The 19,805-nt window shown below is 46.1% G+C and overlaps 1 protein-coding gene across 1 annotated transcript in view; it reads left to right on the top strand.

Annotated features, from left to right (window-relative positions):
- DNAAF5 (dynein axonemal assembly factor 5) overlaps positions 1-19,805 on the top strand; it is a 629,742-nt gene that overhangs the window by 415,498 nt on the left and 194,439 nt on the right. Inside the window, exon 10 of the mRNA XM_069647233.1 lies at positions 9,794-9,944. Within this exon, the coding sequence (XP_069503334.1) occupies positions 9,794-9,944 (151 nt within the window). The remainder of the gene's footprint in view (positions 1-9,793; positions 9,945-19,805) is intronic.

The following is a 19,805-nucleotide window of genomic DNA, read 5'->3' as shown; positions in this document are numbered from 1 at the left end:
TGTCTTTGAAAGGCACCAAACCATCCATCTGGCAATGGTGGCCTGCCTTGTGTCCATGTGAAAGCCCACTGTGTAATCAAACTTTCCTGGCCACCTCCCAATTGGACTGATATTCTAGTGGCCATTTTGTGATGAGTCCAGGGAATTCATCCCCTCAATGTCCCCAAAGGGGGTGTGGGGCACCCCCTTCATAACTAGGGAGGAGAGCCATATAAGCTTAACACCCCCTAGGGAACAGGGCAAGCAGGATCCCACTAGGGTTGATCACCCCCCTTTCCCCTCTTAGTGGACCGGCAATCCCTCGTCTGAGGAAGATAATAGTTTTGTTGGCAATATGGGAGTGAACTTGTATAACCACTTACAACTTCTGGCTGAAATGGTTTCTGACCCTTTTCAGGCATCCTCATCAACTTGGGAATAGAGCATGGGAAATAAGCCCACCCCCTTGTAGTGTGGAAGATCCAATCTGTGTTGGACCTGAGGAGGAGAGAAGCCTGCAGAGGTTCAGGGGTGGTAAGACCTCCAACTGGGCGGTGTGGTTGAGTGAGCAAGCACACACTGAGCTTGGCGCAAAGCCAGCGGAATTCTTGACAATCCCGCTAGCGTCTGGTCTAGAGAAGCCCAGCCCCTGAGGATCTCCCATAGTGGAGAACGCCGTAGCGGAGAACAAGCTGCATAATGCGGACCTGACAATGAAGCCTTGCAGGAAGACGGTGGGAAAGGATTGCCAGCTCCAGCATACATGGAACCCATGAAGGGACCAAACCCCAAAGCGAGGTACGAGAAACCCGACCCCAAGGCGGGGAGACAGGAACAAGGCTCCAAGATGGGCTGAAAAACACGAAAGACCCAAGAACCCAGGGAGGGTTAAAAACCAGGAGGTAGCTGAGTGGAGAAAATATGAGATTTCCTGGTGGGGAGCCCAAAGCGTACCTGGTGTGGACCTGTGACCCAGGGGGTTCCCAAGGGGGAACTATGATCCGAGATTGAGAGAAAGCACCTAGCAACCCTGGTAGAGAGAGACTTCTAAAGGACTGATGCGCAATACGAGGAGGTGATGGTGGAAGAGAAATATGGGGGTCTTTGTTTGAACTCTGCAATGGGGCAAGAAGCCCCCTTCCAGATGAAGTAACAACCCAGTGGGGTCAGAAACCAGCCACCATTCTTTTGTTTGGGTGAAGATCCTTATTGTACCTTTTGATAAAGTTTGGTTCTTTTTAGTTTGCAGTGGTAGGGGAGAGGAATCGGATTAGAACAGGTTTCTGGACGACAGACTTTGATTCATTTGTAGAACATCCTGACGAGCACTCTTGACTTTTTGTTTTTTCTTTTCTTTGAGTAGGGCTAAGAAACAGCTTAGGTCTTGGTGTTCCAATAAAAACCAACTAAGCCCTGTGGAGTGAAGGGCTGTGATTCTGTTTCGCTGTTTCGCTGCATCCTCATTGTTTTCCCACTGGAGTGAGTGGAAAACAAAGCTACCGGCGAGTGAACACTGTGTGCAGCTGTCCCTTTAAAGATCATCCTGCTGCTGCCACGGTGAACGAGCACGCCAACGTGTTTGTCTAAATTTGACTGCGCCGCGCCCTTGCGGCGCTAAGCCCTGTGGAGCGAAGGGCTGTGATTCTGTTTCGCTGCATCCTCATTGTTTTCCCACTGGAGTGAGTGGAAAACAAAGCTACCGGCGAGTGAACACTGTGTGCAGCTGTCCCTTTAAAGATCATCCTGCTGCTGCCACGGTGAACGAGCACGCCGACGTGTTTGTCTAAATTTGACCGCACCGCGCACTTGCCCTAAGGGCTGTGATTCTGTTTCGCTGTTTAGCTGGAGAGCGGAGAGCGGTGCCCTTGATGACCGCGAAGTCAGGACCACAAACCAGGAGGAAAACGCTCCAGCATTGGCGGATGGTGAATCCGTGGACAGCAATGAAAGCGGCGACAGGCTCCCAAATGGCTAAGGTAAGCGAGCAGGGTGACGGGCACTCTGGCCTCGTGGAATCGAATGTGTTGCTCAAGTCTCTTACAGTTTCACTTTCACCCACGCACCCTAAGCCTGCTGTTACAAACTTAACAACGCCCGCAAATATGCTTTTAGTAGCAGTCGAAGCAAATGACATTACTAAACCTGATGAAGCAAACACTGCAAACAAAGCACCCGCCACTCACCCGCAACAACAGTCACATGACCTTCGCGAAGAGCAGCCTTGGGTCATTGACCCAACTCCCTCTTCTTCTCCTGCCCGTTCTCCTGATCGCCCGCCGGCGGCAGCTTAACCACTTGGTGAATCTATGAAGCAGAATGAGACCGTTGGCTGTAAGGGGAGCTCTACAGTAGCTGCATTAGTTGCACTGCCTTCCACCCCACTTCTGCTGGAAAATAAAACGTCCTCAATCCCTCTGACAAATAGTCCTGAAGTTTTATATTCGCCCTTTGACGTGACTGATGTCGAAATGATTGAAGCCGAACCCCCAACTGCAAACATTTCTGCTGAACTCCGCCCGCTTCATACAGACACTTCAATTGTTGCCTGCGGTCGACTCGTAACATCTGGCAGGAGTGAAAAATTGCCTATTTCTAACGATATGTCAGCAATATTGGTCCCACCAACTGGCCTGTTGCCAAATGATGAAACCTCAAACTCAAACCTCATAATAAACACCAGTAAACTATGTGGACCACCTGGTACCCGTACTTCAACGGAATGTTCTACTCCGAATTTAACGCCTTTAGTGTCAAGGAAACGGCCTTTGAACATTCTTAGACTTGCACCCGATGTGAACAGTGGTAATGAACCTCTAATACCTGCTAATAATCAAGAACGTGATGCCCTTGCATTAATTTCTAAAGGGCAAAAAAATGGTCATTCCAAGGAAATCCAAACTGAGCTGCCTATCAAGTCCAACAAGTTAAATATTGCAGGGAAAAACGTCAACATCGAAAAAAATAGCATAAGTCTCAGTATTGAAGGACGTGAAGCGCGCCTGTTGGCACAACTAGACGCTGACTATGCCACTGCAAAACAAAGGCTGCTAACTTATTATGATCAACGTCATCAAACTTGTCATCGGCCAATGTCACAGCTCAATTCAACTGAATCCGCTGACTTGGTCACTCAGGGAAACCATCCTCGGCAAGACCATTCGACAATAAATGTTGATGGCGCTGACCTGAGCAGCCATTTCCCTGGCATTGTTGATGCAGAGCCCGAAACAAACCATAATGTGTCTTCAAATAAAAGTGTGGCACAAGGTCACCGATTACCTAATTTGGCATCCACAAGCACCCCCTGAGTCCGTACCTCCTTGCTGAAGAAACACTTGTCTGATCACTCGAAAAAAGCTCAATCAAGCACTCCACTATCATCGCAGGAGGAGACTTCCTCGAGTTCACACTCTTGTGCCGATGGCTCTTCTTCGTCATCCCAGAAATCTAGTCTCTCGGCTGCAGCTGCCACGCAGCTGTACAACAATGTGCTTGCTGCGACCTCGATGGCGATGATTCCCTTCACAAAACTTTACGAATCGCTTCATGATGCCTTAAAAGACCAGACCGCTCTAATTGCAGTTCTATCCGAAAAAATGGTGAAAACAGAAAACTTCAACAATTTTCTTAAAAATCCGATCTCGAGAGAAGCTGATCTTACCACCCGGTGGCAGGAACGCCTGACTGATTTAGCCACACGTCACCACTGTCAAAACGACACCTTGTCGGAAGGACTCTTGGATGCCCTCAAGTGGATGCGGCATAATGTCGATGTTGCCTTTTCCAACTCAGTACTGCAACACCCATCAACAGCTAAATTGTCAGGGCTCCTAACAACAGAGTCTTCTACTGAAAGTGGGACAAACGATCTTCTTAACTCGGCGGCCGGGCAAAATCCTAGCTCGGAAAATACTCTCTTGGCATCCTCGAGTGTGTCTCAAAGTGGGCAGCTCAATCAAAACGGGCTACTCAATCATCCAATCCTGACTCCAACTATGACAGGCCGTCAGTTGCATCCCGATGACCCCCAACAAAATTTAAAAACAAGTAAAGACAACACTGAGAAGGAAACTACTACTCCATGTAAGACTCCAAAAGGAGCAGCTTCTGACGCGGAACAGCCTGCAGTAATTCTTTCAAAAGACAAACAGGACTCTGTGTTCTCAGTTCCGCAGTGTTCGTTAAACTCATTTGGCATTTTTGCGGGAGCTGCGAAATCAATAACCTTTTGTCTTCTCGACCCATCAGCCAAAACTTTAAAAACTGTGAAGAGCTCACAGGTCGCCAGCAAGCCAAATCTCAAACGTCCACATGCAGCAATTGACAAATCGAAAGTAAAAAAATGTATTAGAAACTTACCATCACCGACAAAGTTGGGTTTGTTCACACGAACAACCAAACCAGAAGAGGTTGAGGATAAAGTCACTTCCAATTCAGCGAAAGGTGTAAAACCAACTTGTGCACCGGCCCATCCCTCAACTAAAAGACGAAGAATCGAGTCTGCGAGTGAGACAGTCGAGAGCCTCAACAGTAACCCTGAAATAGATCTCTGCAATTTTTCTACCTATTACGACCAGGAAGATCTACTTGAGAGACACAACGCGAGTGAAAATGATGTCATACATTCTCTTCCACCTGATGTTCAGGGTCTGTCTAAACCTACAACAAATCAAAGGTCCATGCCAGCGATCTCGTCTCCTCGTTCTGGTAACGAATCTCATAGAGCTTGTGATCATCTTGTGCATTCAACTGAACATTCATCAAGATGGAATCCTAAATGTACCAAAAATCAACAAAGTAAGAAGGTGCATTATGTATCCAGAGCTCACCAAAATCTCTCTTCCTCTTCAATTGCCCAAATTGGGAAATTACGTCTCCAAAATATTCAAGACGATGATAATGATGTCAATCTCAATCGTGCAAACGTGATGAGACTACTTAAATGCATTCCAACACTACGAATCAGCTGACGTTAAGATTGTCGAATATCCAACAGAACGCACGGCTGATCAGGTCATTCTGCACATTGCTTCTGTTCGAAATACCATGATGAGTGCCTCTGACGAGTTATTGGCTTTTGGTTTCGATATTTCGATTGAACCTCTGGCACAGTGAAAGAGTTCCAATACTCGTCCTATTTCGCTCTCATCAAAGGCTGACGCCTCCATAAGCTGTAAGGAGCTAAGGCAGTCACTTGCTGAAATTTCATCAAGACATAACCAAAACCTTCAGAACAGCCGCAAGTCAACATGGGATAATCAAAAACCTTGCTCCCGCAACAGGAGACAATAGCCATGACCAACTGGTCGTGAACCTTGGTGCGAGTTCCTATCATGGAACACGAGAGGGTTCACGCATCTTTTCAACAGCTTTGAAGCCGACCGCCAGCGAGCGGTTATAATCTGTTTACAAGAAACGTGGCTTGTCGAGGCTCCAGCGAGAGATGGCTTTGAAGTTCATCTGAACCCCGCAGTAAAAAATCCACAAGGTCGCCCTTATTCTGGGCTACTTACCATGATCAAAGTTACTAATCAGTGGAAAACTCTGGAAGTCTCTAATCCAAATTTCTTTTTCTTCAGGGGATTCATATGCAATCTACTCAAGGCATCATAGAAGAGCGGCAAAACCTTCTGATCATTAATGGATATTGGAATCCTCACAAAATCAGCACAGCTATATTTTTGAAGGCCATTACTAGTCTCATAGACAACGCTGTTATAATATACAGAAACCTGTCGATAATCTGCTGTGGGGATTTAAACTGCTCCTGGTTTGGTTTTGACATCATTCGACAGGTAGATCTACCACTGGCCGAACACGAGCTGTCTAGCCGAAGTAAGGCATGGACGAAGGCACTACAAAACCGAAATTGCCATTTGGTGAATGGAAATGTCGAAGGAGACAACCCTCCATCTGCAACCTGGCATCGTGATACTTCTCACAGTATCCTGGATTACTTTTGGGTGTCTCAAAATATGGTGGACAAGATAACTAACTTGAATGTTGATAAAATGCGTAACAGTGATCACGACCTCCTACGCCTCTCGTGCACGCTGGAGTGGACACTCTCAGAAGGACAATATAAAATTCCTATCTCAGTTAATGCAGGGGGCAATCGCTTACGAATAAACGGACCAAAACTTCAATTATTGAGTGATCAGTTCTACAATCTTTATGCAGATAAAATGTCAACTATGCGCCTTTGGTCAGCAAAATGATGTCCACCACTGTCGCAGCTAGATCAATGGGAATGTTCCATAAACATATGTCAAGCACAATCATTTCTGATCAAAAGAAAACGATGAGAGCTGACATAAGACTGCTGAAAAGGCTCTCAAGTTCCTCCACGACAGCTGAGAAGCTCAGGGAACAAATTAAACAAAGGCGTCAGGTGTACCGCAACTGGCTGAAATCGCATAAAATGATCATCCATCAAAACAAGGCCGAATCAATGATGAAAATACTAGTAACCAAAAACACCCGTCAGATATGGGACATCTTAAACGCTGGTAACTCTCGATGCCCGACGCACATATCCAACGAAATAAACAGCGCAACCTGGGCAGAGCACTTTTCTGAAGTTTATCAGTTGCCCACAAAGGAATGCCACCCAGACACAAGGTTTTCTGGCGCTGTTGGGAGGTGACTATGTCTGCTCTTGAAATAGAGAAAATGATCAAGACTCTGAAGAACTCTCATGCCGCAGGTCCTGACATGATTACCAACATCATGCTGAAAAAATATGCCCGGCAATGGGCCATCTTGATTGAAGCCTTGTTAAAAACGATACAAACAACAAAGCTAATGCCTGGAGGCAATTGTGGTTCCAATATTCAAGCGGGGCAATCGAGCGATTCCAACCAACTATCGCCCGATTGCCCTACTTGATACTATTGGAAAAATCTTGGGTTCGTGTCTACGTCAAAAACTTGATGCATGGGCTTCAAATGCAGGGATTCTAGACATTAGACAAACAGGATTCACCAAGGGAGTGGGTGTCGAAGTCAATTTACTCATTCTAACCATTTTAAAGCTGGAAACCTTGAAGACAGGGAAAAAATTATTCCTTGCTTTTATCGATCTACGTCAAGCCTTTGATATGATCAACCGTGAGTTGCTGTGGACAAAACTACAAAACTGGAATTGTCCGAGATCCATACTGGAGCCGATACAAGCCTTACACTCTGGTACATCAATACAAGTACGGCTAAACAGCCAAGGCGACTTGTCATCAAAAATTCCTACACATAGAGGCGTGAAGCAAGGCTGCCCTATGGCAGCTGAGCTCTTTAAGCTCTTTATTGCAGATGTTCCAGCTTGCTTGAACCAGGTCCAGTGTTTTTCCCCAAAAATTAACAACACTCCGATAAAATGCATAGCATATGCGGATGACCTTGTTTTAATTGATCGCACCCAGATCGGTCTTCAACGGTTGCTGAGTAACCTCAGCGACTACTTAAAACAAAATAACCTGAAACTGAATGTCGATAAAACTAAGATAATGGCTATCGGTACAATAACATCTCGGAAAGACAAAGGCTTCAAATGGACCATCGAGAATAACATCTTGTCAACAGTGAAGTCCATTCGCTATCTTGGCGTCATGTTTAATAACTCCATTAACAAACATCATTGGAGGCAAGATTTGATTGCACGGATGAATCAATTTTCAATTCAAGGGGCCAAGATTAATGGCGAATATGGAAAATTTAGTTTGTCTCCAGTTTTGATACTTTATGTTCAAAAGGTAATTCCAGCAATCGCTTTTGGTGCGGAGGCCGGATGGAATTTGGACGCACAGATTTGGCATAAACTCGAAGCAATATTCTGGAGGCGCGTCCTAAGACTCCCAAACTATGTATCCATTACTGCGATCCGTTATGAGTTATCTTTGAATTCCCTACACTCTGTTGTAATCTGGAAATCTCTGACCGCCTGGAGGAAAATGTGCGTAGCTGCACCATGCCCTGCTTACCAAATTCTAGTTGCGAAACATGAAGCTGCCAATAATCAATTGTTCGGCGCCTGGAAATCAGCCCTGGCCACCCACCTAACCAGTGCGGACATATCAATTGACGACCTAATTAATTTGCCACAGTTGGCAAAGAATAAATTTGATAATTGGTCTTGGATCTGCAACTCAGAACATCGAAGCAAACTGAAATCCACGCTGAAATCAGAAACTAGTGTGTATAAATTGAATAAACCTTGTAGATATTTAGTAAAATGCCCCAGTTCACAATATCGTAAAAAATTCCTGAAGTTCCGGCTAAATGCCATTCAGACTAAAGAAATGCTGTGGCAACGCAGAAATAAGGACACTGCAGACAACGTGTCAATTCTGCTGCAACGCCATAGAAACGTCCCATCATCTAGTAACAGCATGCTCAGGGGTGAATACCCAGCGACAATGCCATCTTGGGAAATATGCCCCACTTCACGACGACACGGCCAACTGGTGGGGCCGAGTAATTTCTGGACATGATATCCAACTAACATGTGCTGTTGTCAACTTTCTGGACTCTATTCTCCCGCGCCCTGAGGCTTAATTAATTAATCAACTAATTTTCTTCTTTTGGCATTGGCATTCATAGAATGTGATATGAGCTTATGCTCCTAGTCTCTCAACTACAGACCAAAGTTTTAATTTAATTTTAATTTTGCTTACTTTGATATCCGGACCTGATTTTTGTATGACTATGTATTTATTTGGTATGAACATAAGTTAGCTATGATGTGGAACCATGACGTATGTGATTTGCTAGTACATCTAGTTGTGTGGTTGTAAGACGTTCTTAGACGTACAGGCTCGCTTTTATGTAACAAAAGTTATGGTTGACCGACTTTTTTTTTTTTTAAGTTGTGATCCTATAGCTGAAGTTTCAATTAAAAAAAAATAATAAAAACCAACTATACTTATATTGTCAGCTTGTCCGTCTCCTGATTCTGACCGGCCGCAAGTTGGATGACCTAGACTGAAAAACAGTGAAGTAAATATCCTGGTTAAAATTGAGGACAAATATTTAAGGCTGTTACCAGAGAGATCCTACAACACTCTCACCCTTTTGGCAGAAGTGACTGCCACTAGAAGGTGCTGTCTTCCTGGAGTGAAGGTCACAGTCACAGGAACTGATGGGCTTGGAAGGTTTCCTCACCAAGGGAATCCTGAACCAAGTTCAAATTCCACTGATGAGGAAGGATTATGACGGGCACATGTCAAGATAAGCGAAAACAGCACTGTTCTGCAGAGAGAACAGATTCTCACTCCTGTTCAAATAGGCAGCAATATCCGAAAGCTAATGTTTACAACTCTGAAGAATGTACCTTCCATCTCAACCATCCAAAAGTAAACTCCCTGAAGCTGAATCCACATTGAGTGTGTTTTGTTAATTTTCCTTGCTTTTTAAGCTTCAGCACTAGTGCAGCCTTCTCTGAGAAGCTTGTCCTTACTATCTGTCGAAAGCACCCGATTGAGGATGAGTGAGGGAGGTCTATGTCCTAGTTAACTATTCAAGCATTTATACTTGTATCACCTTTTACATTCCCACCTCGGTTTGTGGGTGTTCATTGCTTAGTACAGGACCATTTTCAAAGGCTCTTTTAATAATCTACATGGCATTGAATGTATGAACCTACATAGTGATGATCTTGAGGGACAGTTGCAGTTCTCAGAAAAATGCATTTATTTACACTGGTACCACACAGTAGTAAGGTGCATGTGATGACAACCTAAATGTGTCAGTATTTTGTAAATTCTCACCGAAGTACAGATTGTTTAATGGTCACTTTTTTCTTTTTTTCTTTTTGACTTTAGGCAATTCCATCTGTATCTAGAGACTGTAGTCAAAGATGTATTAGTTCCAAATCTGCAATGGCATGCTGGGCGGACTGCAGGTGCTATCCGGACAACAGCAGTTTCTTGCCTTTGGGCCCTTCTGCAAGGTGAAATTCTTTCAGAGGAACAGGTAAAAAGTGGAAAAAGACTTTGAGACAGATTGATGTTTAACACAATGACCGCTAAATAAAGTCAAGTGCTGGCAAGCATTCAACTGTGTTTTCAAATAGTTTCTAGCTGCATAGGCAGCAATGTAGATGGGCATGGAGCTCCTTTGTTCCTTTGCTAGTAGGATATTTTGCCCTGATGAGTTGTTCTTGCATTTTTAGGCAGGATCTCCGTAACAAGCCTGACATTTTCCTTCACATACCCCATTTCTCACACAACAAATTGACTGTTATTTGACCTGGGATGTTCTCTTTCATTCTTGTTCAACTTTCTTTGGGTCTTCAATTCCATGTTCGGGGAGGCCTTAAATACTAAACTGCTGGAGATGGGTTTCTCAAAATCATGTGCACATGTCAGTCGCAATAAAATGGGTGCCACTAGTGCTGGATGTGTGACTGATGCATGAATGGATCCTCAACACCACCAGAGATCACTTTCCTTTTACAGCGTACCACAGACACCACACTGGGAACATGTTTGCTATTATTGTTTTGCAAGATCTATACCTAAAATAGGGTTTTATTTTTGCAAAAGATGCAAGAGGCTGATATTTATCTTGGATCTGCACTGGCAATCATCTGGTGCCTTGCAGTGGATCGCAATGCCAAAGCTGGTGGCCCCTGCAAGCCATGCACCTTGCCTTTGCGGGAATGTGTCACTGAAGTTTTTACACTGCTTCACACAAGCGGCGGGAGCTGTTTCTGGCTGTCCCATTTTAGCGTGAATCGCCAATGCAAAGTTATGTCCCTAAACTGACTCTGGCTGTAGAACCCATCAGGAAGGACAGAATTTCAAGAAGATGCAAATGGGCTGAGGTCTCATAGCTCGTCCTCTTCCCGTAGATGATATTCCTTTCTTCAAGGCAAAGCCAAAGACATTCCCAATGCCCAAAGTGTAGAAAGAAGAACATTCACATTCCCAAATGGATTAGGCAAGCACTCGTTGCTGCTAAGGCATCTTTACTGGCTGACATACATTAATTTACGCTTACCGTGCTTGCCATCCACCAACAAAATGCCCTGACATCCACAACTACATCGGACATGGGGCGTGCCCTGGTTGATGCTCAAATTATCTTCACATGCCTTTGCTGGAAAAGAAAGTTTGAAACTTTTCCTTCATTCTTACATCTACATGTTGAGGCTTCGGGCCTACAGCTTTGGCACAGAATCTCTCTGGTACTGATCCAAGTAACACTTTGGCAACTCTGCTGATGCTTCTTTCTGCACCCATTTTGACACCATGCCAAAGTTCGAGGAACATTTTCAGACCACCAACTCAAGCCAGTCGGATCCTCAAGAGAATCGCCAGCCACAAGCTTCCGTTGTTCATGGGTAACATTCAACATTGGTGCCACATTATAAAGTCTGCAGGAAACCTTGTTACGATTGGGAGACTTGCAGAACTTTGAGGAATGCCACGCCAACCTCTGGGGTGTCATGGAAGAGTGCAGTATCGGTGCCTGTACACAATGTGATATTTAAACCAAGGTAGTGGCTTCCCCATGTAACAGCTTGCTCCCTGGAGTCACTCTGATAAAGAGAGAACTAATCCCTATTACCGGAAAACTAGATTTGAAATGTACCCTCCAATCCCCATACCGCACAATTGTGCACTGAAGCTGAACGGATTCATACCTTGCACAGACCCGCCTGTGGGTTCTGTGCAAGTATAAAAAGGCTCTGTAGGTGAAGCAAAGTGTGGATGGAAGAAAGAGCACAGCATTAGTTGAAAGTGATGTAGACTGGCAACTAGAAGGAAGAAGGCAAAGTGAGCTGGAGGCAGCGGGTGAAGCCGGGAGAGCGAACGAGAGAGACTTTAGGAGGAGCAGACAGAACCGCGCTGGAGAGGAGGGGAGAGGAGAGGAGGAGAGGGGAGGGGAGGAAAGGGGAGGGGAGGGGATGGTGGAGGAGAGGAGAGGAGTGAGCATGGGTGGAGAATTAAAGGTGGAGAGCATTAGTGGAAAGAAGGGCAGCAACAAAGAATGGAGAGGTCTTGAAGGGATAGAACACCACCCTCAACTCCATTTACTCCTCGATCCAATCCTGAATGGCATAAAACTGGTTATGCCTTAACAGCGAGAAAACCGAACTTCTGTTAATTGGATCATCTACCATTCTGGGTAATTTGGACAAACAATGCAGCTCTTTCACCATTGATAATATACCTATCGCAGTGTCCCAAACAGTCAAGAACCTGGGCTGGACTCCAATCTGACTATGAATAGACGGGTTAATGCCATTGCCTCCTCGGCCTACTATTCCAAATTACTCAATGCAGCAAGACCCTTCTTATCTCGACAGAAGTACCTCGCCATTGCTAGGGCAATAATCGGATCAAGACGGGATTACTGCAATGCCCTCCTTGTAGGGACTCCTGGTAAAAACCTTGCAAAACTTCAATTGGTCCAAAACAATGCCCTTAGGCCTGCCACGGGGATCTCCAAGAAGGACCACATCTCTGAGGTGAGAAGGCAAGTTCATTGGCTTCCCGTTAAAGAGAGAATTGTCTTTAAAACCCTCTCCCTCATGCACAAATGCCTCCATGATTGGGCACCCCCTTACCTAGTCCTAGTCAAGTATTGCCGTACCTACTGTCGCTGGCCAAAGCTGGGCTGGCTCACGCCTCCATCAAAATAAATCTGGCTGCCATTTCCCGATAAACCAGAACTACAGGACGGGCGTCCTTATGGTCTCATCGCCTGGTGAAGGAATTTATGAAGGGACTATTCCGATCGTTCCTGCCGGTGAAGGCCCCTGCCCCGGCGTGGGAGCTCAACGTGGTGCTGACCAGGCTCATGGGGGCCCCATTCGAGCCTATGCACCCGCGCCGTTGAAGTTCCTGTCGTGGAAGACAGCATTTCTTGTGGCCATCACCTCCGCACGACGAGTGCGAGAGATCCAGGCCCTATCTTGCAAGCCTCCATACTTGACTTTCCATAATACCAGGGTGGTGCTGAGGACGCACCCCTCCTTTATGCCCAAGGTGCCGTCGGACTTCCACCTCAACGAGCCCTTGGTGTTGCCAGTTTTCTTCCCGTCGCCTTGGTCTCCGGCCGAGAGGACTTTGCACTCGCTGGATGTGGCTAGAGCGCTGAAGTTCTACGTGGACCGCACGAAGAGTTTTCAGATGACATCACAGCTGTTTGTGAACTTTGGACATGTGAATCAAGGGAAGGCTCTCTCGAAGGCTTCCATTTCCAGATGGCTCTCCAGCTGCATCATGCACTGTCACCGGTTGGCTAACCGACCGCTGCCCGCCCGTCCGAGAGCCCTTTCGACCAGAGGGATCGCTGCTACCACTGCTTACCTGTCTGGTGTGCCTCTGCTGGGCATCTGCAGGGCTGCTACGTGGAGGTCGACGCACACCTTCACGAGATTCTACTGCGACGATCGGGGCTCCAGGGTCGGCCAAGCAGTGCTGCGCAACCTGTTCGCTTAAGGTGAGCCTGGTGAGGAGGTAAGAGATGCTTAATATTGTGTTGTTGTATTGCTTAATGTTGAGCCTTTTGCCACCTCCCGTGGTTGTGCATGTGTATGCTGCTATGTATTCTTATATTCATGAGCATGTAAATCCATGCCAGACCCCATGCTGGAGAAGGAACAAGTTACTTACCTGTAACTGTTGTTCTCCAGCATGGGTCTGGCATGGATTCACATGCGAACCCTCCCTCCTTCCCCTCTGCGGCTCTTCACTTGGTCATACTGCCACTTTACTTGCTACCAAATCTGAGGATGGCTGACAGGGGAGGGGCTTAGGTAGAGGGCAGTCATTGGCTGGGGGCAGTATGACCCAGAGATCAGTGATTGGTTACTACTAAGAAAGACAGATCAGAAACGAAACTGATACTGATTTTTTTCTTTACCGAGGATTCCCGGCCTGACGACGGGGAATATTCATGAGCATGTGAATCCATGCCAGACCCATGCTGGAGGACAACAGTTACAGCTAAGTAACTTGTTCCTTCTTCGCCACTTGCTCTTTCTGCCCTCTGCCTCCCTCCGATCTAAGCAAACCTTGTTCCTTCAGCGTTGCATAGCCTGTTCCAGTGAGGGTGTGTCTCTTTGATAGCAGTGGAATTTTCCATGGCAGGATACGAACATTTTTCGGATTCCGCTCCTATCGGCGTTCTCTCGCCCTTCTGCTCTCTCGTTGGGAGAGGATGACTCGCTCCTCCCTTGGCTCCTGGTTTTGGCACCAGTATGCATGCACTGAGCCCACCATGTCCTCTGCGTGGTCACACTTCCAGGTAAGCTTCGCTTTGGACGGGCTTGGCGCCTCAGGCCCCCCACATCTTTGTATCTGGATGGTGGCATCTCCCTTCACCTTTCTTCTTGTCACAGCCGTTCTGCTGTTTAACAAGGCTCTGCCCCTTGCCGACATACTCATGTCGGGAGCTCACCTCTGCCTATGGTTTCTCATTCTACACTTAAGTGTATGTTGTCCCTTCATTTTTGGTCCTGTAACGAGAGGGGCCGTACTGTTCACCACAGGTTGTCAAACAGGTTTAAAGTTGAGCTTTGCGTTGAGCCACATAGAGGTGTATTGTCAGCATTACTTACCATGTATGCAGATATCCTGTCTATCAGGAGTTCCTTATGGTAATGGGATTCCTTGTCCCTTGGAGTGGAGTCTCTGCCAGTGAGGTCCTGCTTTCCCAAACGCCTAGACAGGGTTTTGCTTAGCAAGCTTCAGATTAGTCACACTGGGTGTAACTTTTGTTTGACTGACCCCCAGGAAAGTGAGGAACAAGCGAACTACATTCCTTATGCTCTTTGGTATTGGTCCTTATAGTTTCTTTGAAATCCCTTCTCGTGTATCCAGTCCATCCCGAACCATGTGCCTATTTCCGTTGCAAAATAAATGTTTTTCCAAACTTTAACTTCATAGTCCTTAGTTGTCTCTGCACTCTGCCATAGCAGATCACAGGGAGTTTCTGCTTCCCTCCTGACAGTGGTGGATATGATAATCCATTTATAACACACCTGTAGATAAGTGTTTCCCCTCAACTGGTTACTCTTCAGAGTCTTCCAGTGCCTCTCCTCTACATATGGGTGGTTCTAGCTATGATCGATACTCTGGGAACTTTCTCTTCTTCCCATCTTTGCCCACCTTTTCATTCTTCCATGTCTGTCACCTTCTGCTGACTTGTCCCCCCTTCTTCTCTTTGTCACTTCAATTCTCCTCTCTTCTCCTCTCATCTCTCCTTTTTCCTCTTTCTTCCCATCTTCTCTCCTGGTACTTTGTCTCCTCCTCCTTTCCACCTCTTTGTTGCTCTATGCTCTTTTATTACCACCTCCACACTGCTCTGCCCTGCTTTTCATTCTCTCCCCTCAATTTGGTCTTCTCTCCTTTTCCGATTCTCTCTTGCACCTCCTCAATTCTTCTTGCTCATCTGCTCTGTTTCTGGTCTCTTCCTCTTCACTTGTTCTCAACCCTCAGCATTTTCTCCCACTTTGCCACCTCCTCTCGTCTTCCTTCACTCTCTCTACTTGGTGCTACTGTCTCTCTTGCTCTCTCTCACCTACCTACCTCCTCTGCTCCCTTTTGAACCTTTCCACCCCATCTGATCCTTTATTTCTGCTCGACCTCCTCTTTCTCCCTCTTTTCTCTTCCCTCCGCCTCCTCATGGTGCTCCACACTCTACTCTTACACGCAGACTTCTTACCCCCAAGCTCTCCTTTAGCTGAATATTGTTTTTTATAGTTTAGCATGGATCGAGTCGAAGCACATTGTAGCCTTCACCTTTGTGCCTATAGTGAACGTCTTCTATGATTCGGTATTTGTTATATGAACTATGGATTTTAAAGCTGTAAATTGTCGGTTAGCTGTTAAACCTGCCGTTCTGCTAGCCAATGTTGCAAAGTTTGTATCTTTAAGCAGTCAGTATGTGGCTTCTGCTGCGTTAATGCTTTTTTTTGGTCTGAATCCCAGTAATAAGCTATTCCTCACTTTGTGCTGCTATCCGCAACCCCCACATTAATAATGAGCTTGGTCCGTGGGTTACTCACCTCTCCTCATAGCTGTCTAGGTTTTTATCAGTATAACTATGGTTTCTAGGTAGCCTCAGAGTTTTCCCGTTGGTAGAACAGGTCTTAGACATGAGGCTGGGGTTGGAGCGGGAGCGTTGGGTAGCCTTTGTATGCTGCCTGCAGGGCCTATATCATTGGGTGAATGGTGGTCACCATTTCCATGCTCCTGCATGTGACCTCACAGCTTTTTTTTTTATCTTTCTTTACTTTTCTTTTGTATCCTTCACTTTTGTTCTCTTCTGATGAGGTGAATTTTCACAACCAGCCTTCTGAGAGGGATCTGAGAGGCCATTCTGTTTAGTTTAGTGAACAGGGTTTTTGAAATGTTGGTCTAGCCAAACTCAATAAAGGTAGTGTAGCAGAAAAGTAAGGCAAGCATGTAGGAGGTATTGGGGTGGTATAATGGTACAGTGAGCCACACAAAGATCACTGAAATCAAATTAGACCAAATGTACAAAAATAGTCTCTTAGGCCTCGGCACACACTAGACATGTAAATGTACATGTAAGTATGTATTACTAAGCAATTCCATACAAACACTGTTAGGGAGAATTCTCTTATAAGGCTAATTTCCCAAACCTAGTGAGTCTCCCAGCAGCTTAGCTGGATTTTTGGGGTTTGTTTTTTTCTCCTGCTAAGAGTGAGACCCTTTTACTCCCACTCTTAGGCATGATTTGAGATATGTCTGACTATTTGTGTGATTTTGGGCTATGGGGTCTTTTCCTCCATAGGGTATCATCTGTTTTTGTGTATGTATTACACAGCACCCTCAGCGCGGTAACACATGGGTGTCATAGTGACCCCCAAACATAGACTGTATACCCTGGGACTGACTACTGTCTCCCAGGGCATGTAAAGTCACCATTGACTTTACCAGTCCTAAATTGTGAACAGAACCAGTGTAAACCATCATATTGTGGAAGTACTGGGAGGGGTTAATTATATTGCCCCTGGGTCTGTTTTCAAGGGGGCACTGTCCAGTCCCCCCTTGTCGAATTTCTGGCTGGTCGCAGTGGTTACCATGCTAAATATTCCACCGGAATATTTCCTATGGGATTTTCCCATTGATTTTAAACGCACCACTTTTTGGTGCAATGTTAAAGAGACCGCTGGTTTATTTATTTAATATTAAATTCACGGTTGGGTCTTTTTGCCAGAACTCTTTTCTAAAATGGCGTTTGTGTCCGTCTCTGTAACTCTGACCAAGGTCGAGCCCTTTGTTCCACTTTTTGGCGGGCTTCTCCACAGAAGCCCTCCAAATGGTGCCACTCTGTCTGGGAATTGGCACCCTGGACTGCGTTGCCTTAGCAACTCAAGTCGCACTCTATTCTGATTGGCCCAGTGGTGAGCCGCCCGGCTCACCACTTAGCATGTTTGAGTGACAGTCGTCACAGGACCTAAGAATCCGAAGAGGGAAGAAGCTGAGCCATCTGCAATGACGACACCACCGGTGGAGCCCTGCTGCAATGAACTCACCACTTTCCCAACAACAAGAGAAGATCTTCTGCTGGACCAGTCTTCTTCCTCTGAGCTGGTGGGACCAACCAGTTTGCCCTTTCGCCTTCCAAAGACGTCTCTTGGTCTAATCGCCCGTGCCAACCACCCCGGAGGCCGGATAGCCAAGCTTCACCACTTTGACCGCAAATAAAAGGAACACACCTTTTACCGACGAGCTCCGCGGCTGGTTTCATCCCTGTGCAATGCATCGACTCCACGTTTCCTCCTCGATGAGATCCTCTCTTCCCCTGGTCGAAACAATGAACTGCAACCACTGCCAGGAACAAGTGCCACCGCTGGAGCTTCCTCTCTCTTTATGGAACTGTGTCCTGCCTGGCCTCGTTTTCTTCGGTTTGCCCAAGGTGACCCTTAAATCCTTGGCTTTCCAACTGGGTTGGCCCCAGACATTCTAACTTTATCTTCTTGAATCGCCCCAACCTCTTTTGAACATTCTGCAAAGACTTTTAGTGCATTTTCAACCGTGTGATCCTGGGCACATTTCGCTTTGCTCCATTTGAAGTGGGCCTGGCCTAGGAACTTTGGCTCTACAGTGTATACTGCCTTTATTCCCTTGCTGAGAACTCCTAAAAGTGTTGGGACCTGTTGTATTTCTATGCTCTGCCTTTTTCTCTCCCTCTAACCTAACTATTGGAGTGCCATCTAGGTTACGGGCTCTCATCTGTTTTAACGAATAGTGGTGTTTTAACTCTGACTTGTCTAATAGTTATTAAGGTAGGTGTTTATACTTTATCTGACTGTGTTTAAACTTGCTTTTGATTTAGAGTGCTAGTGTGTTTTTAAAGTGTGTGTTAAATAAATAATTATATACTTTTGATACAAAGCTCTGGTCAGTGTTTGCTTGTTCCACTGTGTTTTTAGCCCTATTGTGTATACTCTATATACTGCCTTACTCTTCTTGAGAGAGGTCTGACTGCTCAGCCACAGCTACCAGGTAAACCTGGGGGGTGCAGACTGCTACCAGTTGGGTTTACTGCTTACCCCGTAGTCTTAATCTTTTTGCAGTGGTCCCCAAGGGAACTGCACAGGATTCTGCCTAACACACACATATATATATTTATTTCGGGAGCTTGTGGATCTGCTTAGATCACATACTCTGCATAGTCCGACATTTACTGGAAGTTGCAAAGTATTAAAAGATTTGTTTTCGAAACGCAAACGGACATCGACAGGGCGTGATTCTATTCCTAATGTGACGTGTACTGTACCCATGGACCTTTACGCGTCGAGGTCTCTCAGATTGTTTTTTTTCCGCCATCAAAGTTGGCCTCAAATGTAGAGTTCTCTTCTGGGCCGTTGTCTTTGATTTACTAAAGTTATATTGGTAGAATGTCTTTCTTTCCTTTATTGTTCGCCTTGCCGCACGACTACTCCATCCACTTGACCGCTCCTGACAAACACCCACTTTGTCGTCGACGACTGATTGATCGACACCCAGACGCGGCCTTACGGGCCTCTCTGGGCTTCGGCCCAGTACAGTAGGGAGAGAAAGGGGAGGTTCTCTATACGGACTCCTTTTAGAGGATGTTTTTCCTATTTGCTCCTTTCTTTTCTTTTCGCCCAACTACCCCGTTTATACATAATGGACAAAACCCCATTTAAATTGTCCCTCTTGCTGTCGAAGATTTCTTTGGAAAGACACGCAACCGCATGTCCAACCACTGTCTCCCGAGGGATCACGACGAAAAGCACTGTAAATCTTGTCAGCTTTTCTGTCTGAAAACCCAAACAGATCGGTGGACGAAACGCTGGGCCGCTCATGCTATGCAGGCCCCCTACTCCGAGAAGCAGGTTGGCAGTCCTGTGATGGGGAAGACACCCGGCTGCCATGGCACATAAGCATAAACACGCTAAAGACATAGCCCGCGGCTGACTCTCGAAGACACCGTCGAGCGGTGAGGCCCATGCAGTGACCGAGGATAAAGCCTCTGGTTCCTCACTGTCCTCTGGGCCATTGTGCATGCTTTCGCCTATTGACGGCTCCCGAAAACCGAAACAAAAGGTCGGTTCGGACACCGCACATAAAAAGACCCTTGTTTCGCACGCCGAAGAACAGGCGTCGAAAAGGCATCTTTTACAAGCGCTAATTCAAAAACATGTTATCTCTTCTAAAGGCAAGGTTGCTGAAAAAACACAGAATTTCGACGCCATTAACTCCCAAGGCCACCCAGACAGTCTTCCACTCTTCCACTCCCTTAGACACCCTCTCTGAGGCTATGCTCCATAAAGACAGTCTTCCCACAAAAACCACCCCTACTAGAGATGTCAACCCTTCC

The sequence above is a fragment of the Ambystoma mexicanum genome, chromosome 2q (assembly GCF_040938575.1).
Source record: "Ambystoma mexicanum isolate Mex_15411 chromosome 2q, UKY_AmexF1_1, whole genome shotgun sequence".
NCBI classification, from domain to species: Eukaryota; Metazoa; Chordata; class Amphibia; order Caudata; family Ambystomatidae; genus Ambystoma; species Ambystoma mexicanum.
This window is presented reverse-complemented; position numbering and strand designations above follow the sequence as displayed.